General features: G+C 37.9%; 2 protein-coding genes across 12 annotated transcripts in view; one reads left to right on the forward strand and one right to left on the reverse strand.

The window, feature by feature from the left end:
• ZRANB3 (zinc finger RANBP2-type containing 3) overlaps positions 1 to 26,094 on the forward strand; it is a 304,975-nt gene that overhangs the window by 165,864 nt on the left and 113,017 nt on the right. The gene's annotated exons all lie outside the window — the stretch shown is intronic.
• LOC126932257 (39S ribosomal protein L33, mitochondrial) lies at positions 16,199 to 16,700 on the reverse strand. Its single transcript, XM_050751012.1, has one exon. The coding sequence runs from the start codon at positions 16,645 to 16,647 to the stop codon at positions 16,450 to 16,452; it is 198 nt and encodes a 65-aa protein (XP_050606969.1). The 5' UTR covers positions 16,648 to 16,700; the 3' UTR covers positions 16,199 to 16,449.

Raw genomic sequence — 26,094 nt, forward strand, 5'->3', positions numbered from 1 at the left:
CAGGATGGTCTTGATCTCCTGACTTCGTGATCCACCCGTCTCGGCCTCCCAAAGTGCTGGGATTACAGGCTTGAGCCACCGCGCCCGGCAATTGGTGGATTATTATGTATAGGTGGATGAACTATATGTAAAATAAATAAAAGTAATAGATAATGGCAAAGTCTTCCTTTATTTTTATTTTTTGCTTTCTACTTTTTATTTTTGAAATTGTTTATTTTTATTGGCTACATTTACATGTACATTATACAAAAGTAAAAGTGTTTCTTCCACTCTTGTCTCTCAGCCAACCATTTCCCTTCGCGTGTAACCATTGTTGGCACTTTCTTTTGTATCCTTCTGAAGATACTCTTTGGGTGAGCAAGCATGTATAATACAAAACATGATTATATGTGTATAATATTACTTCATTTTATTTCAACATATATAGCACAATTTGTGTATTATTCTGCAGCTCGCTTTCTTTATCTAGTATGTGTTGTAGATCTTTCCATATCAGTTACTCAAAGAGCTTTGATATTCATTTTATTTTATTTTATAGTATTTTTTTCAGACGGAGTCTCTCTCTGTTGCGCAGGCTGGATGGAGTGCAGTGGTATAATCTCGGCTCACTGCAACCTCTGCTTCTGATGTTCAAGCAGTTCTCCTGCCTCAGCCTCCTGAGTAGCTGAGATTACAGGCATGCGCCACCATGCCCGGCTAATTTTTGTTATTTTTACTAGAGATGGGGTTTCACCATGTTGGCCAGGCTGGTCTCGAACTCCTGACCTCAGGTGATTCGCCTGCCTTGGCCTCCCGAAGTGCTGGGATTACAGGCATGAGCCACCACGCCCAGCCTGATATTCATTTTAAATGCTGCATCTATTATACCGTTTAGAATTTATTTATGCAGTCTACTCTTAGTGGACGTTTATAGTATATAGCTATGCATACAATGCAGCAGTGAATATCTTTGCACATGTTGAGAGGTAGTATTTTATAGTTCTGAAGAACATGGAAATTTAGAGCTAGACCACTTGTGTTTTATTTTCACATCTACTATTGTGGAATGCTTCACTTTAGAAAAGTAACTTTATCTCCTCATACCTCAGTTTCTTCAGCTCAAAAAAAATGGCAAAGTATTATGCCTGCCTTGGAGAGTTATTATGAGACTTATATTACCTAATATTTATAAAGTGCTTGAACAGTGACCATACGTAGGGAGTACTCGATAGTTGTTAGCTATTTTCATATTTCATGCCATATACATAGGGGAAAAAATCTTAAGATAAAGTTATAGAAGTGAAATTGCTAGTTTAAAGGGCATGTGCATTTTTATATTATTAGATTTTTCCAAATCATGCTCCATGGAAGACACAGCTTTTTATATTTCTACCAGCCCTATGCCAGATTGTTTCTTTTTCCATACCTTTCAAACATAGTGAAATATAAATTATTTTATTCTTGGCCAATGTGAACTGATAGTAGCTTTAATACACATTTGTCCATTATGTCATTAAATGCATTTGAGCATTTTTTTTCACACATACGTGTTACTTGTACTTTTTTTCTGTCAGTTGTCTGTGCGTGCTGCTTGCCCTGTCTTCTAAATGTATTGGCTTTTTTCTTGATATGCTGAATATCTTTATATATTACAAAAATAATCTCTTTGTATGTGATATGAGTCTCTCATGGTTTTTTCCCAATGCATTTTTTTTTTATAATTCCTTTAAATAACACCACATGGTCATGGTTTTCTGATGCTTTTTAAAGAGCTCCAAAGTACAAAGATAAAATTCTTCTAAATTGTTTCTATGAAGTCAAACACTTAATACCAAAATCAGACAAGATAGCACAAAAATGAAAACGAGTCTACAAATGCAGAAATCCTCAATATTAATAGATTAATGAAATCCAGAAACTCATTAAAAACCTAATATATTGATTATATGCAAATGACTTTCACATTAGGAATTCAAGGAAAGTTGAATATTAAGAAACATATCAATATAATTCGCCATATTAATAATGACAAAGAGAAACCTCATCATCTCTATACGTGCTGGGAAGTCCTTAGGTAAAATATAGCATTTACCCTCCCCGTATTTTTGGGGTTTTTTTTTGTTTGTTTTTTTTTTTTTGAGACGGAGTATCACTCTGTCGCCCAGGCTGGAGTGCAGTGGCACGATCATGGCTCACTGCAACCTCCGCCTCCTAGGTTCAAGCAATTCTCCTGCTTCAGCCTCCGAGTAGCTGGGACTACAGCCGTGCGCTAATTTTTGTTTGTTTGTTTTGTTTTGTTTTGTATGTTTAGTAGAGACAGGGTTTCACATATTGGCCAGGCTGGTCTCGAATTCCTGACCTCAGGTGATCCACCTGCCACAACCTCCCAAAGTGCTGGGATTACAGGCGTGAGCTACCACGCCCAGCCAACATTTACCCTTGATTACAGTTTTTAATAAATTTAGGGTATATATGTATAAGTGTGTCTTTACAGATGTATGTGTGTATATGTTTATGGGTGTCTTTCAATCCCAAAACAACTACCACATGAAACACTAAAATCAGGCGCGCGCCACCACACCTGGCTAATTTTTGTATTTTTAGTAGAGACGGGGGTTTCACCATGTTGGCCAGGCTGGTCTTGAACTCCTGAACTCGTGATCTGCCCACTTCGGCCTCCCAAAGTGCTGGGATTATAGGCGTGAGCTACCACACCCAGCCAAGATTTTACTTTTTTCTGAATTTATTTGTAGATATAATATATTCAAATAAGAATATTCTCCTTGTAGATCCAGAAAATTGATTCTGAATATTATTTGAAAAAATAAATAAGCAACAATTGTCAAGAAAGTTATGAAAAACTAGAGTATAAAAAGGGGGCCCAACACAGCGGCTCATGCCTGTTGTAATCCCAGCACTTTGAGAGGCCGAGCCGGGTGGATCACCTGAGGTCAGGAGTTCGAGACCAGTTTGGCCAACATGGTGAAACCCCGTCTCTAAAAAAAATACAAAAATTAACTGGGTGTGGTGGTGGGCACCTGTAATCCCAGCTACTCAGGAGGCTGAGGCAGGAGAATCGCTAGAACCCAGGAGGTGGAGGTTGTAGTGAGCCAAAATTGCACTGTTGCCCTCCAGCCTGGGTGACAAGAGCAAGACTCTGTCTTAAAGAAAAAAAGGGAAAGGGATTCTTTCCCCTCTTCTTTTGAAATTGTTTATTTTTATTGGCTAGATTTACATGTACATTATACAAAAGTAAAAAGTAAGTGTTTCTTCCACTCTTGTCTCTCAGCCAACCATTTCCCTTCACATGTAACCAGTGTTGGCACTTTCTTTTGTATCCTTCTGAAGGATAAATAAATTCCAGATGAGTGAAATATTTAAACATTATTAAATAAAACCCTAAATAAAACAGAGGACTTCTTTTATAACTTTGTTGTAGGGAAGTCATAAAAAGGAATATATTTGATTGTGTAAGAATTTCAAAGGTGTCACCCTTCTGGAAAATATATATAAAGTAAAAAGAAATTTCTAATTAAGGAAAAATTATTTATGTGTTGCAAATTAAAGAGAAGGCTAATTTCAATGACTGAGAAAAATGTGCAAAAAATGTAAACAAATAATTGATAGAAAAGGAAATACAAATAGGTTTTGACTGCATAAATCTAATTGATAAAAGAAATGTAAATTGAAACTATAGTAAGACAAATTTTTAACTATTATAGTTATAAAAATTATAACGTTTAACAAAACAGTGTATCAATGAGCATATGAAGAAAAAGGAACTGTCTTACATTGTTGAAAGGAATGTAATGGCTATACCATCTATTTGGGGGTTTTTTTGAGACAGGGTCTTGCTTTGTCACTCAGGTTGGAGTGCAGTGGCACAGTCATGGCTCACTGCAGCCTCAGCTGACTTGGCTCAAGTGATCCTCCCACCTCAGCCTCCCTAGTAGCTGAGGCTACAGGGATCCACCATGTCTGGCTAATTCTTTGTGTGTGTGTTTTTGTTGTTGTTGTTGTTGTTGTTGTTGTTGTTGTTTCTGAGACAGAGTCTTGCTCTGTTACCCAGGCTGGAGTGCAGTGGCATGATCTTGGCTCACTGCAACCTCTGCCTCCCGGGTTCAAGCGATTCTCCTGCCTCAGCCTCCCAAGTAGCTGGGATTACAGGCATGTGCCACCACACCCAGCTAATTTTTGTATTTTTAGTAGAGACGGGTTTCACCACATTGGTGAAGCTGGTCTCAAACTCCTGACCTCAGGTGATCTGCCCACTTTGGCCTCCCAAAGTGCTGGGATTACAGGCGTGAGCCACCACACCTGGCAGTTTTTAAAAATTTTTTGTAGAGATGGGGTCTCACTGCATTGCCCAGGCTTGTCTGGAACTCTGAGCTCGAGTGATCCTCCCACCTCAGCACACTTAAGTGCTGGAATTACAGTCATGAGCCACCCTGCCTGACCTATACCATCTATTAATAGAAATTTCACTATAGCTACCAAACATTGAAAAGCCCATACACTTAACCTAGCAATTAAAATTTAAGTTTATCCTATACTTGTTCATATATACTATTTTATGTAATTGTTCATGTATGTTCTTATACATGTGTGTTCACATATTAAATACACAACATATAGATATACACATACACACATATGCACATATGCAAAATTTAAATTGTATGTTTAATAAATAATACATGATTGGATAACAACTAGTTGTAGAGAACTTACTGTAAATTATTGTACATCCATACAATGGAATACTGTGTAATCTTGATGCAACTTATTTCTAAGATATAGTGTTGAAAGAAAAGGAAATTACAGAAAATTTTGTTATCTTTTGTATTTTTTAAAACGTGTATGTGTAAAACACACACACTGATTTTCCCTAGATACCTTGAAATTGTCAACATGGTAACCTCTGATGCCCCTGACCCAACTGACAGTCTCTGAGACTTCTCTATAGAAGCCACTGGGCACTGTGGAGTCCACTTTGCATGCTATTAGTTTAACTGTTCAGCATAATGTGATTACCCAGCTGGCTGGAGATTTATAACAAGAGACCACTTTGCAGTGGCATGTGATCAGTTTGATAGGGAATTTGACCTGCATTGTGTTCCTCACTGGAGTGAGTTACTAGCTAGAAGCTCTTTGAGGGCAGAACACTTGTTTTTTCCAGTATTCTATTCCCAGTGGCTAACATGGCACCTGGCACATAATATCCAATGTGTATTCAATTATTGAATACTAGATCTGGGGGTTTTTTTTTGTATGCTAGATCCATGTAACTTCTTGACATGAATAACATTATTCATCTGCTAAATTCACAGATGTTGTCAAACTAATAGGGTTACTCAGATATAACTTAAAATTGCTCTGAAAATTGACATAGTATTAAAAAACACGCAGCACAATCATCTTGGAGAAGGATTTCTTATACTTTAGATTTGGAGCTTCTGGAATAAAAGGGCTGAACTAAGTGCTTTGGGTAATCTTTCCCAGCTTAAAGTTTGGTTTCTTCATATTGACTTTAAAAATCATGAGCAAAATAGGGATTCTTCTTATAAGTGAAATGCTAAGAGGAGTTTTTACATAACTGACACTGTTACATTTATTTTACTACTTCTGTTTAAAGAAAAAAATAGACAAACCAGTATAATTTGGCTACTTTCTATTAAGAATTTTAAGTTAATATAGTTTTGTGACTTGGACTGAGAGAGTTTTATGACACAAAGTTCTTAGTTGTTTTTCTGGTAACTGGGGGCATAATTAATTTGCTAACATCAGTTCTGATTAAACTATAAATCCATTTAGATGCCAGTTTGACCAAAGTACTAACTCTTTAGTCTTTACCAAGTGTTTTTTTTTTTTTTAACAATACATGGAAATGACTATAATGATTTTGCTACAGTGCCACAAATTAATATCCCTTCCCTCCACTTGGAAATCAACAGTAACAAATGTAGTAAACACTGTAAGTTGCCTACCCCGTCTTCCTTCCAAACAGATTCCTGATTTACTTCAGGTATATATACAAATCTATAGGACTCTGGGAAAGTTGACTTTGTATCCTTTTTCGCTGGTGGATTCTGGTCATTCTAAGCCAGTTAGCACATAATATTCTTCAGACAACTGTTAGTGGTCTAGGGTTGGTCATGTGCCAAGCATGCTGAAGAAGGGCTTTGTTTCAAGAATGGAGGACAAGATAAGTATCTTAAGCTGAATATGAACAAAGAAGCATGTTGTCCTACCTGCTGCTGGTAGCTGTCTTCTGACCATGTTGGGTATCGGGTTTAGATGAGGCAAGCTTTTTAATGGCACAGTGAAGAGGTGCAAGGAATCCAAGAGTTGACCAATCCAAGAGCCTTTCTGGACTCTGAATTCCTTTTATTCATGTTGTAAAACATTCCTTTTTTTATTAAGCGGTCTTGATTCAGAGTTTCAGTTGCTTATAGCCAAAAACCATGGTTCCTGGCACATTATTTCTAAATATTCATTTTGTTCCTATCATAGGTCTTTTTTTTTTTTTTTTTTCATGGTGCTGGGTATTGTTGGGAAGCTCTTAATCGTAATTCTTGCAGACTATAAATGCCAAAAGTTTGCCGACATAAAACAAACATACTTATCTGTATTTATCTTCTAGAGTCTGGAACAACCTATGTGGTCAATAAGCATTTCTTTTTTCTGTTTCATGACTAGGACTTGTCATATGACAATAGAAAGAGACAGTACACCTGTCTCTTTCTTACTTAATGCCTACTCTGTTTCATTAAGAGATTAAAATTCATCTCTGTGAAATGCTTTATGATTGTGGAGGACATGTTCTGTTTTCTGGAGAAAGCCATTTCAAGATTAATATCATGCTTCTCAAAAGGCATTTTCTTTCAGGTTCCATTTCAGAAGTTTTATGTTATTCCTTTACTTCTTTACCTTGAAAGCACTATGGTTCCATAGACTCTAATTCAGCTCAAGTCACTTCCTGGCATTTTAAGTTAGTCTGTGGAATGCTATATATTTTTCCATAATGTTTTGATTCTGTGAAGGTGTCATTTTCACACTATAATTTTGCAGAATGCAAATTTTGGTTAGTTATTCAGTTCTAGACCCATATTTTATATTTGAAATGTCATGACTGTATTCAAAATAAGTTAAGTGAAGCTTCAGCAAGGGGTTTGCTTTTATAAAGTGTATTAAATACCTAAGTAATGACAAACAGAAATGTACTACTGCAAATGTAGTTCAGGGATGAGAAGTCAGGGTATAGGTAACCAACTACCTGGTTTGACTTGAGACAGACAGCAGAAGTATTACTCAGCCAGAACATCTCTTATCCAAAATGCCTTACATCATTCACTTTACAGGGTTATATTTAGAGGAAGCTATAAATACAAATATGATTTGGAGAAGGCAACATATTCAGTTGTCAACCATTAGCACATTGTATGATCAATTGTTAAAACTAAAAGACTTTGGAGATCACCCAGTTCCCCTCTGTCATTTTGTAAGCACTTGGTAAGTTTAAATGGCTTACTCTATCTCACTTTCTTTTATGTTTTCTTTTTCCCCCTGGAAGTAATGAAGACTTAGGGAATGGCAACTTTAATAAATAGTCTTTTACATAGAAAAAGAGGACATATAGATAACCCAGCCAAGCATCCTGTTATCAGCAGCTGTCTTCAAAAAGTATGCTGTGGGAAGACATATTGGTCTTCCCTAATATTATATTTTTGTTTTTGTTGTTTTCTTTTGTTTGAGACAGAGTCTTGCTCTTTTGCCTGGGCTGGAGTGCAGTGGTGCAATCTCTGCTTGCTGCAACCTCCGCCTCCCGGGTTCAAGCAATTCTTCTGCCTCAGCCTCCCAAATAGCTGGGACTGCAGGCATGCGCCACCACACCAGGCAATTTTTTGTATTTTTAGTGAAGACAGAGTTTCACCATGTTGGCCAAGCTGGTCTTGAACTCCGGACCTCAAGCCATCCGCCCACCTCAGCTTCCCAAAATGCTGGGATTTACAGGCATGAGCCACAGCACCCAGCCTCTTCCAATGGTGTGTGATTCATCAGTTTTTTTAGTCTTCTCTGTCATTGATATTTTGTACCAGTTCCACCTCTAAGGAGAATTCGTTGTCTAAATTTTTATGAGAGGAAAAATGCTGCATGATAATACAAATTAAAAGTATTTATAGCCATACCTAAAGATTGTTAATTAATGGGTCATTGTCAGCTTCAAGAAATGTCTCGAGGGAGAGCATCAGGATAAATAGCTAATGCATGCAGGGCTTGATACCTAGGTGATGGGTTGATAGGTACAGCAAACCACATGGCACTCATTTACCTGTGTAACAAACCTGTACATCCTGCACATGTATCCTGGAACTTTAAATTAAATTAAATTAAATTTTATTTATTTATTTATTTATTTATTTATTTATTTATTTATTTATTGTTGAGATGGAATCTTGCTCTGTCGCCCAGGCTGGAGTGCAGTGGTGCGATCTCAGCACACTACAACCTCCATCTCCCAGGTTCAAGTGATTCTCCTGCCTCAGCCTCCTGAGTAGCTGGGACTACAGGCGTGTGCCACCATGCCTGGCTAAATTTTTGTATTTTTAGTAGAGATGGGGTTTTACATGTTAGCCACGATGGTCTCGATCTCCTGACCTCGTGATCCACCTGCCTCGGCCTCCCGAAGTGTTAGGATTATAGGTGTGAGCCACCGCGCCTGGCCTAAGTTAAATTAAATTTTTTTTTTTTTTTTTTTTTTTTTTTTGAGACGGAGTCTGGCTCTGTCGCCCAGGCTGGAGTGCAGTGGCCAGATCTCAGCTCACTGCAAGCTCCGCCTCCTGGGTTCCCGCCATTCTCCTGCCTCAGCCTCCCGAGTAGCTGGGACCACAGGCGCCGCCACCTCGCCCGGCTAATTTTTTGTGTTTTTAGTAGAGACGGGGTTTCGCCGTGTTAGCCAGGATGGTCTCGATCTCCTGACCTTGTGATCCGCCCGTCTCGGCCTCCCAAAGTGCTGGGATTACAGGCTTGAGCCACCGTGCCCGGCCAAATTAAATTTTTTAAAAAATGTCTCTTATGGAATTGTGCTGTCCCTCCTTTGTCCTCAGCATTGTTGCATTTAATGTTCTCACCCATGACTAAATAGAGGTTGTGTCTATTCCATTTGCAAATGGTTCAAATCTGAGAGAAATGGTTAATATAGTGGATGGCAGAGATATGTTTGAAAAACAATTAGATAAATATTAATAGAATATGTATTCTGCATTGAGATTTAGAAAGTCAGCTTTGTGTGGAAGGGATTTGAGAAACCCTCACCTATTTATCAATAGTTCAGTTCTAAAAGATTTGTAGTTTTGAATAACCTTAGGCTAAATTGGAGTAAGGGATGGTTCTACTTCATTCATTGATTAGACTGCATCTAGAGTACAGTTTAATTTTGAATTTATCCATTCATTCTGAAAGTATTTTAGGATGCCTCTTATATGCTAAGCCATGTGGTAGCCATCAGATATGCATTAGGGAACAAGACACACATAGTCCAGCCTTCACTTGAGTTTTCAAGTCAAATACTAATCTAGTTGAATATTCTAGAACTAAAAGAAGAGAGTTTCAAGACAGTGATGGAATTAGGTAGGGATAATATACAGAGTCTTGTTCTTCATAATGGCAATAAGAAGGCATTGCAGGGTATTTTGGTTTTTAATTGTCAGTATTATAGGTTCTTAAATTGCAGTAAAATATGCATAACAAAATTTATCATTTAGTATTTTTAAATGTACAGTTCAGTAGATATAGTTGCCTATATGTATATGTTTTAGGTTTTTTAACTGCAGTAAAATATGTACAACAATATTTACCATTTAAACATTTTTAAATGTACAATTCAGTGACCTTCAGTACATTCTAATGTGTTTCACTACATTCAGTTGTTGTGCAACCATTACCACTCTTCTTCATCAGAACTTTTTCATCATTCCAAATTGAAACTCTGTACCCATTAAATAATTGTCCCCATTTCCCCTTCCCCAGGCCCTATAATGTGAAACTTAAAGCATGAAACATACATCATTAGATTTACAAATTTGATTTATTATCTAAGATATTTCACATGGTTCAAAATTCTAAACCTATAAAAGAGTATACACATTGAAAAACCCCTCTTACCTAAATTCTTCTCCCTATAGGCAACTGTATGTGGATTTTAATCTTTTCTCAGAAACTGTGTGCATATTCAAGCAAATTCATATGTTTTAAAAAGATTGTAATGTAAGCATAAACATTGTTTCGTACTTTCCCCTTTTGTCTTTTTTTCGTATACATAAATAACTTCCTCCTTTTTATGGTTGCATGTCATTATATCATTGGAAATATACTGTACTTTGGGGATGGCAGGAAGTTGTGAGTTTGCATTGTACGGTTTATATTTTCTCTGTGGAATGGGAAGGACAATCATATGTTCAGTGAAATGGAAAAATAGAGGGTTAAAGGTTTCATGAAAGTTGATGTGGTTTGAAATTTTGCCAAATGAGAATGAGATTAGTGTGGTAGGATTGTTAACAGCTCTAGTAACCATTTGAGATCAGCAACTCCAGATTTGTAATGGAACCAGTTCTCTAAGGTACAATTTCTCCAGCCACACCCAGCAGCCTGGATACAGGCCTGGAAAAGGCTTCAGGCCTTTTTGATCCTGAAGTTGGATCCATTCAAGATTGGATTTTTTCAACAGCTTATGATGCATGGACTGTGAGACAAGGGAACTTAATTTGTATTAATAAGAACAAAGGTAATGTATGAACTCTGAAATCAAAAGGGCTGAGGAAAGATGTGAAGACAAAAAAATATAATGGATTTGGAAATGAGAGGAGTCAGTTGACTGAAAGGTATTGATGCGATAGTAAAGACCATAGTGAGTATAAATGAACAAGCAACTTCGAAGAATGGGGTAAGTAGAGAGTGGAATGTCTGAATTTACCAGGTAGAATGGTTTCTTAGGACCTGGTTATAACCATAGGGATAGTTGGAGTAGATTTTAGAAGGTCCGGCAGGGCGCGGTGGCTCACGCCTGTAATCCCAGCACTTTGGGAGGCCGCAACGGGCAGATCACAAGGTCGGGAGATTGAGACCATCCTGGCTCACACAGTGAAACCCCATCTCTACTAAAAATATGAAAAAATTAGCCGGGCATGGTGGCGGTCGCGTGTAGTGCCAGCTACTCTGGAGGCTGAATCAGGAGAGCGGTGTAAACCCGGGAAGCGGAGCTTGCAGTGAGCCGAGACTGCACCACTGCACTCCAGCCTGGGCGACAGAGTGAGACTCCGTCTCAAAAAAAAAAAAGATTTTAGAAGGTCATTGAAGACAATAAGTGTGAGGAACTAAGAGGGAACTAGGAGCCATATTTTAAGCATTTTAACAAATGAAAACATATCTGGGAAAGGGTGACCAGAATAATGAGAGGAATCTCATATTCAGTTCTACAAATGTCTAATGTTATTGATTGCCTACTATATTTAAGATATTATTTCAGAGCTGCCAGCAATACAAAGATGAATAAGACATAGTACTTGATCTTATGAAGCCTATAGGAATTTGAAAACAAGAAGCCCTAAGGGGAATAGGTTTTTAAATATTTAAAGATCTGTCATGTTTTAAAAGAATTAGACTTCTGTCTTTGTGACCTCAGAGAGCAAAACTAGTATCAAGCAGTGGAACTTAATCCTGATGTAGATTTTGGCTTAATATGAGTAAGAACTTTTAAAATATATATACTTACATATGTAGCACTATAACAATAAAAATGGAAAGGAAAAATACCATAATTCTGCTATACTAACAAGTAAACTGTTTTCATTTTTTTTTTCTACTCTTGTCTATATATCTAATAATTATTACATAGTTTTATCTATCTTACATGTAATGAATGCTATCATCTGCTAATTTTCTCTTAGCAATGCCTTGTCCCATACGTTAACATTGTCTTTATAAGTTGTTTGATTTTCTTTACTTTTATTAATTTAAAGATGGTTTATTGCATTTGGGAAAGTTATCCATACTTATTTTAACAAACCACACATAGAAAAAACATTTTTTTAGAAAAGTAAAAGTCTCCTAGTCCCTGATAAAACAGACTTTAAACCAACAAAGATCAAAAGAGACAAAGAAGGCCATTACTATAATGGTAAAGGGATCCATTCAACAAGAAGAGCTAACTGTCCTGAATATATATGCACCCCATACAGGAGCACCCAGATTCATAAAGCAAGTCCTTAGAGACCTACAAAGAGACCTAGACTCCCACACAATAGTAATGGGAGACTTTAACACCCCACTGTCAATATTAGACAGATCAACGAGACAGAAGGTTAACAAGGATATCCAGGACTTGAGCACAGCTCTGCACCAAGCAGACCTAATAGACATCTACAGAATTCTCCACCCCAAATCCACAGAATATACATTCTTCTTAGCACCACATCGCATTTACTCTAAAATTGACTACATGATTGGAAGTAAAACACTCCTCAGCAAATGTAAAAGAACAGAAATTACAACAAACTCTCAGACCACAGTGTGATCAAATTAGAACTCAGGATTAAGAAACTCACTTAAAACTGCCCAACTACATGGAAACTGGATAATCTGCTCCTGAATGACTACTGGGTAAATAACGAAATGAAGGCAGAAATAAAGATGTTCTTTGAAACCAATGAGAACAAAGACACAACATATCAGAATCTCTGGGACACATTTAAAGCAGTATGTAGAGGGAAATTCATAGCACTAAATGCCCATAAGAGAAAGCAGGAAAGATCTAAAATCGATACCCTAACATCACAGTTAAAAGAACTAGAGAAGCAAGAGCAAACAAATTCAAAAGCTAGCGGAAGGCAAGAAATAACTAAGATCAGAGCAGAAATGAAGGAGATAGAGACACAAAAAAAACAAAATCAGTGATTCAAAAAAAATCAGTGAATCCAGGAGCTGGTTTTTTGAAAAGATCAACAAAATTGATAGACTGCTAGCAAGACTAATAAAGAGGAAAAGAGAGAAGAATCAAATAGATGCAATAAAAAATGATAAAAGGGATATCACCACTGATCCCACAGAAATACAAACTTCCATCAGAGAATACTATAAACACCTCTACGCAAATAAACTAGAAAATCTAGAAGAAATGGATAAATTCCTGGACGCATACACCCTCCCAAGATTAAACCATGAAGAAGTTGAATCTCTGAATAGACCAATAACAGGCTCTGAAATTGAGGCAATAATAGCCTACCAACCCAAAAAAGTCCAGGACCAGACAGATTCACAGCCAAATTCTACCAGTGGTACAAAGAGGAGCTGGTGCCACTCCTTCTGAAACTATTCCAAACAACAGAAAAAGAGGGAATCCTCCCTAACTCATTTTATGAGGCCTGCCTCATCCTGATACCAAAGCCTGGCAGAGACACGACAGAAAAAGAGAATTTTAGACTAATATCCCTGATGAACATCGATGCGAAAATCCTCAGTAAAATAGGGGCAAACCAAATCCAGCAGCAGAGGAAAGAGCTTATCCACCATGATCAAGTCACCTTCATCCCTGGGATGCAAGGCTGGTTCAACATACGCAAGTGAGTAAACATAATCCATCACATAAACGGAACCAACAACAAAAGCCACATGACTATCTCAATAGATGCAAAAAAGGCCTTCAACAAAATTCAACAGCCCTTCATGCCAAAAACTCTGAGTAAACTAGGTATTTATGGAACGCATCTCAAAATAATAAGAGCTATTTATGATAAACCACAGCCAATATCATACTGAATGGCCTAAACCTGGAAGCATTCCCTTTGAAAACCAGCACAAGACAAGGATGCACTCTCTGACCACTCCTATTCAACATAGTGTTGGAAGTTCTGGCCAGGGCAATCAGGCAAGAGAAAGAAATAAAGGGTATTCAATTAGGAAAAGAGGAAGTCAAATTGTCACTGTTTGCAGATGACATGATTATATATTTAGAAAACCCCATCATCTCAGCCCAAAATTCCTTCAGCTGATAAGCAACTTCAGCAAAGTCTCAGGATACAAAATCAGTGTGCAAAAATGACAAGCATTCCTATAAACCATTAACAGAGAGCCAAATCATGAGTGAACTACCATTCATCATTGTTACAAAGGGAATAAAATACCTAGGAATCCAACTTACAAGGGATGTGAAGGACCTCTTCAAGGAGAACTACAAACCATTGCTCAATGAAATAAAAGAGGACACAAACAAATGGAAGAACATTCTATGGTCATGGATAGGAAGAATCAATATCGTAAAAATGGCCATACTGCCCAAGGTGATTCAGTGCCATCCCATCAAGCTACCAATGACTTTCTTCACAGAATTGGAAAAAAAACTACTTTAAAGTTCATATGGAACCAAAAAAGAGCCTGCATTGCCAAGACAATCCTAAGCCAAAAGAACAAAGCTGGAGGCATCATGCTACCTGACTTCAAGCTATACTACAGGGCTACAATAACCAAAACAGCATGGTACTGGTACCAAAACAGAGATATAGACCAATGGAACAGAACAGAGGCCTCAGAAAGACCACCACACATCTACAACCATCTGATCTTTGACAAACCTGAGAAAAACAAGAAATGGGGAAAGGATTAACTGTTTAATAAGTGGTGCTGAGAAAACTCGCTAGCCATATGTAGAAAGCTGAAACTGGATCCCTTCCTTACACCTTATACAAAAAATGATTCAAGATGGATTAAAGACTTAAATGTTAGACCTAAAACCATAAAAACCCTAGAAGAAAACCTAGGCAATACCATTCAGGACATAGGCATGTGCAAGGGCCTCATGACTAAAACACCCAAAGCAATGGCAACAAAAGCCAAAATAGACAAGTGGGATCTAATTAAACTAAAGGGCTTCTGCACAGCAAAAGAAACTATCATCAAAGTAAATAGGCACCCTACAAAGTGGGAGAAAATTTTTGCAATCTACCCATCTGAAAAAGGGCTAATATTCAGAATCTGCAAAGAACTTAAACAAATTTATAAGAAAAAATCAACCTCATCCAAAAATGGGCAAAGGATATGAACAGACACTTCTCAAAAGAGGACATTTATTCAGCCAACAGACACATGAAAAAATGCTCATCATCACTGCTCATCAGAGAAATGCAAATCAAAACCACTGTGAGATACTATCTCACACCAGTTAGAATGGTGATCATTAAAAGTCAGGAAACAACACATGCTGGATAGGATGTGGAGAAATAGGAACACTTTTACACTGTTGCTGGGAGTATAAACTAGTTCAACCATTGTGGAAGACAGTGTAGGATCTAGAACTAGAAATACCATTTGACCCAGCCATCCCATTACTGGGTATATACCCAAAGGATTATAAACCATGCTGCTATAAAGACACATGCCCATGTATGTTTATTGTTTATTGTGGCACTATTCACAATAGCAAAGACTTGGAACCAACCCAAATGTCCATCAATGATAGACTGGGTTAAGAAAATGTGACACATATATACCGTGGAATGCAGCCATAAAAAAGGATGAGTTCATGTCCTTTGCAGGGACATGGATGAAACTGGAAACCATCATTCTCAGCAAACTATCACAAGGACAGAAAACCAAACACTGCATGTTCTCACTCATAGGTGGGAATTGAACAGTGAGAATGCTTGGACACAGGGCAGGGAACATCACACATGGGGGCCTGTCGAGGGATGGGGGCCTGGGGGGTGCAGATAGCATTAGGAGAAATACCTAATGTAAATGATGAGTTGATGGGTGCAGCAAACCAACGTGGCACATGTATACCTATGTAACAAACCTGCACGTTGTGCACATGTACCCTAGAACTTAAAGTATAATAAAGAAAGATCAGTTTTAGTTAAAAAAAAAAAAAAAAGTAAAAGTCAACTGTTGTGCTTTCATAACTTTCCCTCTAGATAGCTTCTCTACTTAAGTACATAAAGAAGGATGAATTGATAGATAAGCAATTTTATATAAATAGGATCATATTGTACACACTTTTCTGTAAAATGCCTTTTTCACTTAATACTGTTTTAGGACATTTTTTGATACCAGTAACTAAAATACATAATTATTATTGACTATATGATTATATTTTATATATAAGATACTATACCATGTGCTTTAGATGTATTATCTTTATTTATTTATTTATTTATTTATTTATTTAGGCTATTTTAATATTTTTTATTAAGGGCTATAAAAATACCCAGAAAGATAAATAAATGTGATGCAATGATATCTGTCCTAATATGAAGAACTTTCTTTCACTGCATTGTTTTCCTTCACAATGGCCTTCAAATCACAGGAGGCAGTGATTCCATGCCATTTCCTCTTCTTTTATTACACACTACAGGATTTCTGAATCAGTATCCCCGCCCTCAGTCTTCTCTTTATAAATCAAAGTCACTTTCAATCCACCAGTTAAAGGGAGCGTATTTTTTTATCTTCCACGAAGAGGGCTCTTTGTTTCACAACTGGATCATAATGCAAAAGAGTCAGTTTTTCCTTCAGTCGGTTTCTCTTGGTGTTGAAGCAGAAACCTGTCCCAGCTTGGCTCACCATTCTCACCAAAATGTTTTTTGACTTGCTCTTGGCAAAGAAGACGACGGAGAGGAACATGGTGACCACCCCTGGACAGTCTCCGTCACTCTAGATGTATTATCTTTAATTCCTTCAACAGTTCTACAAGATAGATGATAGTAGGTCCATTTTATAAATGAGGAAGCTGTGTTTGGAAAGGTTAAGTAACTTGTCAAGTCACGTAACTAAAAAGTGAAAGAACAAGAGTGTAAACACCCTTTAACACCCCTTTTCTCCCATTCTCCTTCCAGTATTTGAATTATTTGGTAATTCAGTGGCCGTGTTTGTATTATTGACTAAGTATATTAAATTAATGGACTAAATAAATTAATATTGTTCTCTACTAAATCAAGCAGTTGACTGTTCCTTTCTTGGTCAACTTTTTGTTTACCTTGTAATTTACTTTTTTCCCATCTGTTTGGTTTTCTATACAGCTACTGCTGCTTTTTCACTGAAAGACTCCAACCAATCTGTCAACTTCCAACATGTCTTATAAGCACATAAAATAATCTTTTTTCTTTTTCCTGGAGATTTTCCTCCCACAGCCTTCTGTTATGCTCCAGTCTAAACCAGTTTTTCTTTAGGCATGGCACAAAGCTGTCACCCTGAATTTCCTTGGGCCATTCTGCTCTGTTGGATCCTCACATTCCTGGATTTCATGACTTTTATTTCTTAGTTTACTCCCTGATGTTTTAAATATTTTATTATGGAAAAAATTAACATATAGAAAAGTACATCCTGTAGTATAATGAACCCCCCATGTACTCATCACCCAGCTTCAACAATTATTATCTCACGACCAGTTTTGTTTTTGCTGTGCTCCCATGTACCTCCTCTACCCCATATTATTTTGAAGGAAATCCTAGAGATTGTATTTTTTCTATAAAATGTTTCACTATATATCTCTAAAGAGTAAGGAAGGACTGTTCTCTTTTTTGAGACGGAGTCTTGCTCTGTCGCCACGTCGGAGTGCAGTGGCACAGTCTCTGCTCACTGCCACTGCTGCCTCCTGGGTTCAAGCGATTCCCCTGCCTCAGCCTCCCGAGTAGCTGGGACTACAGGTGTGCACCACCACGCCTGGCTAATTTTTTGTATTTTAGTAGAGACGGAGTTTGACCGTGTTGGCCAGGATAGTCTCAATCTCCTGACCTCATGATCTGCCCGCCTCAGCCTCCCAAAGTGCTGGGATTACAAGCATGAGCCACCACGCCCGGCCAGGACTGTTCTTAAAAATAATTATGCACGGCTTAATATGTAAGTCATGGGTTAATAGGTGCAGCAAACCACCATGGCACACGTTTACCTGTGTAACAAACCTGCACATTCTGCACATGTATCCTAGAACTTAAAGTAAAATTAAAAAAAAAAAAAAAAAAAACTATAAATATTAATCCCCATTTAAAAAGTAATTATAATACCATTATTATACCTTAAAAATTAAAATTAATTGCGTTAAATCCCTTGATTGCATTAAAAATGCAGCAAATGCTTGGGTGTTGGATGCACCAAAATCTCACAAATCACCACTGAAGAACTTACTCATGTAACCAAATACCACCTGTACCCCAGTAACCTATGGAAAAGCACAAGCATGCACACACACATAAAACATATTTAATTTTACATAACTAAAATGCACTTTTTTTGGGCCGGGCGCGGTGGCTCAAGCCTGTAATCCCAGCACTTTGGGAGGCCGAGACGGGCGGATCACAAGGTCAGGAGATCGAGACCATCCTGGCTAACACGGTGAAACCCCGTCTCTACTAAAATGCAAAAAAACTAGCTCGGCGAGGTGGTGGGCGCCTGTAGTCCCAGCTACTTGGCAGGCTGAGGCAGGAGAATGGCGTGAACCCGGGAGGCGGAGCTTGCAGTGAGCTGAGATCCGGCCACTACACTCCAGCCTGGGTGACAGAGCAAGACTCCGTCTCAAAATAAATAAATAAGGCCGGGCGCGGTGGCTCAAGCCTGTAATCCCAGCACTTTGGGAGGCCGAGACGGGCGGATCACGGGGTCAGGAGTTCGAGACCATCCTGGCTAACACGGTGAAACCCCGTCTCTACTAAAAAATACAAAAAACTAGCCGGGCAAGGTGGCGGGCGCCTGTAGTCCCAGCTACTCGGGAGGCTGAGGCAGGAGAATGGCGTAAAAACCCGGGAGGCAGAGCTTGCAGTGAGCTGAGATCCGGCCACTGCACTCCAGCCTGGGCGACACAGCGAGACTCCGTCTCAAAAAATAAAAAAAAAAAAATAAAAAAAATAAATAAAATGCACTTTTTATGTTACAAAAAATGCAGTAAAGGTTGAAATTTTCAGTTGTTTTGTGAATATATAATTTTACTATTTTGTGGGGTTCTTTTTAGTTTTTTCCCTGTAGTTTGTATAGATCAGTACCCAAATAAGGCTCACATATAGCAAATGATAGATGTTACTGAAGTCTTGGGTTTCTCTTTTATTTCCTTATTTATTTATTTTTCCATTGTGGAAGAATCTAAATTGTTTTTGTAATCTAGATTCTGCTGCCTGCATCCTCATGGTGTTGTTTAACATGTTGCTTTTTCCTCTGTATTGCCATATTCATATTTAGATCTAGAAACTTCTAATATTTGGAGACAATTCTCCTTTGTAGTGATGTTTTCTTCTGTTAGGAGATATCTAAAGCCTCTCTTTTTATGTTAGCAACTGTCAATGTTCAGTACATTATTTATTAAGTCATTGGACATTGCAGAATGGTGATATTCTAACACACTTTCTTCATTTGATAGTTGGCATGCCTCATGGCCGGGTGCTGTGGCTCTTGCCTGTAATCCCAGCACTTTTAGAGGCCGAGGTGGGTGAATCACGAGGTCAGGAGATTGAGACCATCCTGGCTAACATGGTGAAACCCCGTCTTTACTAAAAATACAAAAACAAAATTAGCTGGGCATGGTGGCGGGTGCCTATAGTCCCAGCTACTCGGGAGGCTGAGGCAGGAGAATGGCGTGAACCCGGGAGGCGGAGCTTGCAGTGAGCGGAGATCACGTCACTGCACTCCAGCCTGAGGACTCCATCTCAAAAAGAAAAAAAACAAATAGTTGGCATGCCTCTGTAAAAGAAAACCTCCTCATCATTTATTATTTGGACATTCGCTGGTTCAGTTTGTTTAAGAAAGGCAGGATAGGGCCGGGCGCGGTGGCTCATGCCTGTAATCCCAGCACTGGGAGGCCGAGGTGGGCGGATCAGGAGGTCAGGAGATCAAGACCGTCCTGGCGAACACGGTGAAACCCCGTCTCTACTAAAAATACAAAAAAATTAGCCGGGCGTGGTGGTGGGCGCCTGTAGTCCCAGCTTCTAGGGAGGCTGAGGCAGGAGAATGGCGTGAACCCGGGAGGTGGAGCTTGCAGTGAGCCCAGATCGCTCCACTGCATTCCAGCCTGGGCGACAGAGCAAGCCTCCGTCTCAAAAAAAAAAAAAAAAAAAAAAAAAGGCAGGATAAATTTTTTCCTTCTCATTTATTAATTTTCAATGTAATAAGTTGTTCCGTCAGCAACTTACAATGGCGTCCAGTGCTCTTTATTTTCAAAGTTGGCAAGTTTAAGTCCTTCAACTTTGTTCTTTTTCAAGGTTGTTTTGGCTGTTCTTTCACTTGCATTTTTATATAAATTTCTGTATCAGAAATTGTCAATTTCAGCAAAGAAGTCAGCTGGAATTTTGATAGAAATTGCTTTGAATCTGTAGATTAACTTGGGGAGTTTGGCTTCTTTATAATAGTAAGTTTTCAAATTCATGAACAGTAATTAATTTCTTTCCATTTATTTAATTTAAAAAGAAATCCTACAGTGTTGTGTAGCTTTCAGTGTGTAAGTCTTACATTTTAAAAATCAGGTTGAGGGCCGGACGCAGTGGCTCACGCCTATAATCCCAGCACTTTGGGAGGCCGAGGTGGGCGGATCACCTGAGATCAGGAGTTCAAGACCAGCCTGGCCAACATGGCGAAACCCATGTCTCTACTTAAAATATAAAAATTAGCTGGGTGTGGTGGTGCATGCCTGTAATCTCAGCTGCTCAGGAGGCTGAGACAGGAGAATTGCTTGGACCCCGGAGGCAGAGGTTGCAGTGAACTGAGAACACACCACTGCACTCCAGTCTGGGTGACAAAGCAAGACTCCATCTCAAAAAAAAAAAAAAAGAAAAGAAAAGAAAAGAAAAAATCAAGGTGAGGAAAGACCCTTTCTAATTCTAGTTTACTGAGTATTTGTGGGTTTTTATTTTTAACTCATTTTTTTAAATCAATTTTATTTATAATCTTTATTGATCATCAAATTGTCCCTCCTTTGACAAATGGGACCATCTCCAATTACTTTGTAATTTACATTCTACTCTTTTCATGATGATACCTTTATTCCACTTTCAGAGCACTTTGATAGTTCAGTATTTAGTGAGCAAGTTTGTGTTCTGTTTATCTGGGCTGTTCTTTGTCAATTCTGTTTGTAATTTGTCATCATCATTTCACTCTGAGTAATTTCAGTTTTTCAGTGTGTCCTCCTATAACTTCCACACTCCATTATTTCCCTCTGGTGTGTTAACAATTAGATTGGCTCCCCTTTCTAAATCTTATCTAGTGTATAATACTCTTCTTGGATGATACAACCAGAACTAAACATTCTGTTACGTTTGCAGGGCACTATTATTTGATATAAGAACAGAGTGTCCTAAATTTTCCCCCATTTCTGTCATGTGTCAAACTGTTTCATTGTGAAACTCATGTGGTGGGAAAGCAAAATATTACAACTATTTTGGAAAACAGTTTGATAATTTGTTTATAATTTTTTATAAAGTTAAACTTACAAGACCTGCAAAACACTAACAAAAAATAAAAGAAGACCTGAAATGAATGGAGTGGTATACCATGTTCGTGGACAAGGAGACTAAAACAAAAGAAACTTTTTTTTTTTCTTTTTTTTTTTTTTTGAGACAGAGTTTTGCTCTTGTTGCCCAGGCTGGAGTGCAGTGGCACAATCTTGGCTCACTGCAACCTCTGCCTCCCAGGTTCAAGCAATTCTTATGTCTCAGCCTCCCAAGTAGCTGGGATTACAAGTGCCTGCCACCCTCACAGCTAATTTTTGTATTTTTAGTAGAGATAGGGTTTTGCCATGTTAGCCAGGCTGGTCTTGCACTCCTGACCTCAGGTGATCCACCTGCCTTAACCTCCCAAAGTGCTGGGATTACAGGTGTGAGTTACTGCGCCTGGCCAAAAAAAAAATTTTTTTAAGAGACAGGATCTTCTGCAACCTGGGTGACAGAACAAGACTCCGTCTGAAAAAAAAAAAGAGACAGGATCTTGCTCAGTCACCCAAGCTGAAGTGCAGTAGCACAATCATAGCTTACTGTAGCCTCAACTTCCTGGGCTCAAGCAATCCTCCTGTCTCAACCTCCCAAGTAGTGAGGACTACAGGAGCACGACACCATGCTTGGCTAATTGTTTTTCATTTTTTACAGAGATTGGGCCTATGTTGTTGCCCAGGCTGGTCTCGAGCTCCTGGCCTCCAGCAGTTCTCCCACCTTGACCTCCCAAAGTGTTGGGATTACAGGCATGAGCCACCGTGCCTGACCTCAATATTTTTTAAATGGCAGTTTCCCTCAAATTGTTCTGTAGATTCTGTGCAATAACAATCAAACTCGAGTAAGATTTTTGTAGAAATTGACATTTTAAATCGAAAATTGATATGCAAAGGCAAAGGATAGGCAAAGGAACTTCAAAAAAGAAGAAAAGAATAAGAGTCACACTGTTTTTCCTTACAGTCATCAATCAGGAGACACATGTAAATTACTGGAACATATAGAATCTAGAAATAGACCCATATATGTGATCAATGTATAGAATCTAGAAATAGACCCATATATGTGATCAGTTGATTTTTGACAATATGCAAGACAGTTCACTGGAGAAAAGCTAGTCTTTTCAACACATGCTCTTGGAACAATTGGACATCCATATGTGAAAACAAGAAGAAACCCAAACTATATCTTACACAATATGCAAAATTTAATGATAAATGGATTGTATATTTGGGACTTTGGGTTAGGCAAGGATTTTTTTAGACGGGTACAAACTTCATGAACCATAAAAGACAAAAGTGATGAATTTCACCTCATCAGAACTTAAAATGTCTCTCCCCAACTCTGTTAAGAGGTGAATAGACAAGCCATAAACTTAGAGAGAAATTTGTAAACTACATATTTGATAAAGGAATATATAAATTTATAAGTACACAAAAGGAATTTTTAAAATAATATATTAAAAATTCTCAGCTGGGCAGGGTGGCTCACGCCTGTAATCCCAGCACTTTGGGAGGCAAGGTGGGCGGATCACCTGAGGTCAGGAGTTCGAGACCAGCCTGGCCAACATGGCAAAACCCCATGTCTACTGAAAAAAACTACAAATATTAGCCAGGCATGGTGGCACATGCCTGTAGTCCTAGCCACTCAGGAGGCTGAGGCAGGAGAATCGGTTGAACCTGGCAGGCAGAGGTTGCAGTGAACTGAGATCGTGCCACTGCCCGCCAGTTTGGGTGACAGAGTGAGACTCTGTCTCAAAAAAAAATTCCCAAACTCAGTAATAAGAAAACAAAATAATTAATTTTTAAAAGGGTTAAAAGATTTAGAAAGACACTTGACCTAAGGCGATACACAAAAGTCAAATAAGCACATGAAAAGATGCCCAAGACCTTAGTCGTCAGAGAAATGCAAGTTAAAATCACAGTGAGGTACCAGTACACATGCATTAGAATGATGGCAAGGTTACTGAACAACTGGAACTTTCTGCTGGGAATTACATTGCTTACATTGCTGCTGGGAATGCAAAATGTTCAACCACTTTGGAAACATTTTGGCATACACTGACCATACAAATCAGAAATCCTACTGATCCTACTGCTCGGTATTTAGTAAAGATAAATGAAAACATATGTTCACTCAGAAATCTGTATGCAACTGTTTATAGTAGCTTTATTTATAATCACCTAAAACTGGAATAATCCAAATGTCCTTCAACTAAAGGGATTGCAGAAATTGTGATATAGCCATACAATGGACTGTATTACTTAACAATAAAAAGCAACAAACTATTAATATACCCAATAACATATATAACTTTCAAATGCAATATGCTAAGTGAAAGAAATAAGATTTAAAAGGCTACTTACTGTATAATTCTATTTATATTATATAACATTCTGGAATGTGCAGAACTACTAGGGCAAAAAACGAATTAATGGTTGCCAGGAGCCAGGGACGAGAGGAAAGGATTGCTACAAGAGGCACAAGAGAACCTAACTTTAAAAAATCAGAGGGTGATTTCCAAAGTCAAAAGTTAACTCTGCATGTGTATGTGTGTGTGTTCATGAACACAAATAAGCATACATGTTCTGGCCATAAACTTCCTGTTTCATCATTGTAAGCTAATGTTAAATTCTACTGGGAAATGCCTCTTTTTATATTATATATGATCAAAAGTACATTAAAAGGCATATGCTAATTCTTTCAATTTAGAAAAGGATAAATGAATTTTTACTTACTTTGTAAAACTGAATGAGAAAATAATTATTCTAACCTCAAAAGAAGGTTCACGTTTCATAATGTCTTCAGAGACATTTACAATTTTTTGGTTGTTGTTGCTAATTTTAGTTTGTTAGGAATTAAGTATCCTTTTGTTTTAAACCTACACCCAAAGCATACTGCTTATACTTTGTCCTTAAAAATATTTTTCTTACTCATTTACACCTTTTCTCTTTCTTCTATGCACTTTACCTCTTTGATAATGCATTTACAAATTTGTTTTATAATTTTCTTTCCTTGCCATAAAACTATGGACCCTAATCTTCAGAATCTTTCACTTTTAGCTGGGCCTGGTGGCATGTGCCTGTAGTCCCAGCTACTTGGTGGCTGAAACAGGATCATCACTTGGGCCCAGGAGATCAAGCTACAGTGCACCATGGTTGTGCCTGTGAATGGCCACTGTATTCTAGCCTGTGCAACATAGTGAGAGCCCATCTGTTGGGGGGGAAAAAAGAATCACTCACTTTTTAGGCCATTTCAGGACCCTAGGAGGGAGTTTTGGCAGTTTTCACAGGATCATATGTACCTATCAAATTTATACAAGTAGACACTTTTAATATATTAAAAGATCTCTTTTCCGCACAACTTCCTCTTCTCATATTTTTCCTTGTGTTTTGTGATTGTGGAGTTATCACCAAGCGTTGTTCGGATCAGGCTAAGAAGAAATTATATTAGGGGTATGTTTGGTTTTGATTTAGTGGGCTATATTTATGTATTTAGTTAGGTTATTGCTAGCCAACCTAGTATAGGAATGGCTTCCAGAAATAATCCTGGTACTGGCTAAGTGGACATATTGCAGTGCGAACGTGTCTTATGGTGCCAAATGCTGGGAACATGTGAGTACTGGAAGAGAAGCAGGGTTGAAATTTAGAGAGCCAGAGGATAATCTGCAAATAATTCTTTCAATTCTCATAGCCTATATTTGACAGAAATTTGATAGAGGTTTTTTTTTTTTCAAATTTGATTATAATTAGAAATATATGTACACACAGAGTATGACAGTGAATTATGAACTTGAAATAAACTTTAAAAAATTATCATTGGTAAACAAAATTCGATCATCCATGATTGAGTAAAGACTGAAGTATCCTATTTCTCAAATATTTCAAAGTTATTGTCACCTGAAGAGGCACTCAAAGCGTAAGCAGTGAACAATGTTGAAAAAACATTATAGATGTGATAAGTGGTTAATTTAGAAAGTGTTATTTTTCTGGATTTAGGAACATCTGTAAGCATTTATAAATTTTTTGTTTTGTGTAATTTGTGGTTTTTTCATTATAGACTCAGATTTGTACTTAATTTTTTATTTGTGATTCTGTATAAGTAACAAAAGTGTCTAACTCTAAAAAGGGCTCATTGTATCTTTACTGGCCAATTCTGTCAGTCAAGTTGTGCCTATGCCTGCTGGGCACTTGCCAGTCTCCTCAACTCTGTATACACCCCATTTTAAAGCATTGTTTTTTAGCGTACTGCCAATGCATGAATTATATTCATGTTACTATTCTAAGCATTATGTATATTTTAAAACTTACATTAAAGAGAAGCTAATTTAGAAACCTGAGATAAGAATACAATATATAGAGAAAGTTCCTTCTGCCCCTCAGTGGGTTGACTCAAACGTCTCTGGAGTCTACCCATCCCCACACTTTGGAGACCAATGCTATGAAGTGGGAGCTATTGAAGGTATTTTTTTTAAGGTTCTTTTTACTTCATTGAATTTTAATTACAAAAGCATTATTTGCTTATTGTAAACTTTCAGATAGACAAAGTGAAAACAAAATGAGGTTACAAGACCCCAGTTTTCATGTAACCTTTTCAGTCTCTACCACTATGACCCCGAAGGTATGCAGTGTATCATATCTTGATGTGTATTCTTCTGGAACTGCTTCCATTA

The sequence above is a fragment of the Macaca thibetana genome, chromosome 12, assembly GCF_024542745.1.
Source record: "Macaca thibetana thibetana isolate TM-01 chromosome 12, ASM2454274v1, whole genome shotgun sequence".
In the NCBI taxonomy this organism is placed as follows: domain Eukaryota; kingdom Metazoa; phylum Chordata; class Mammalia; order Primates; family Cercopithecidae; genus Macaca; species Macaca thibetana.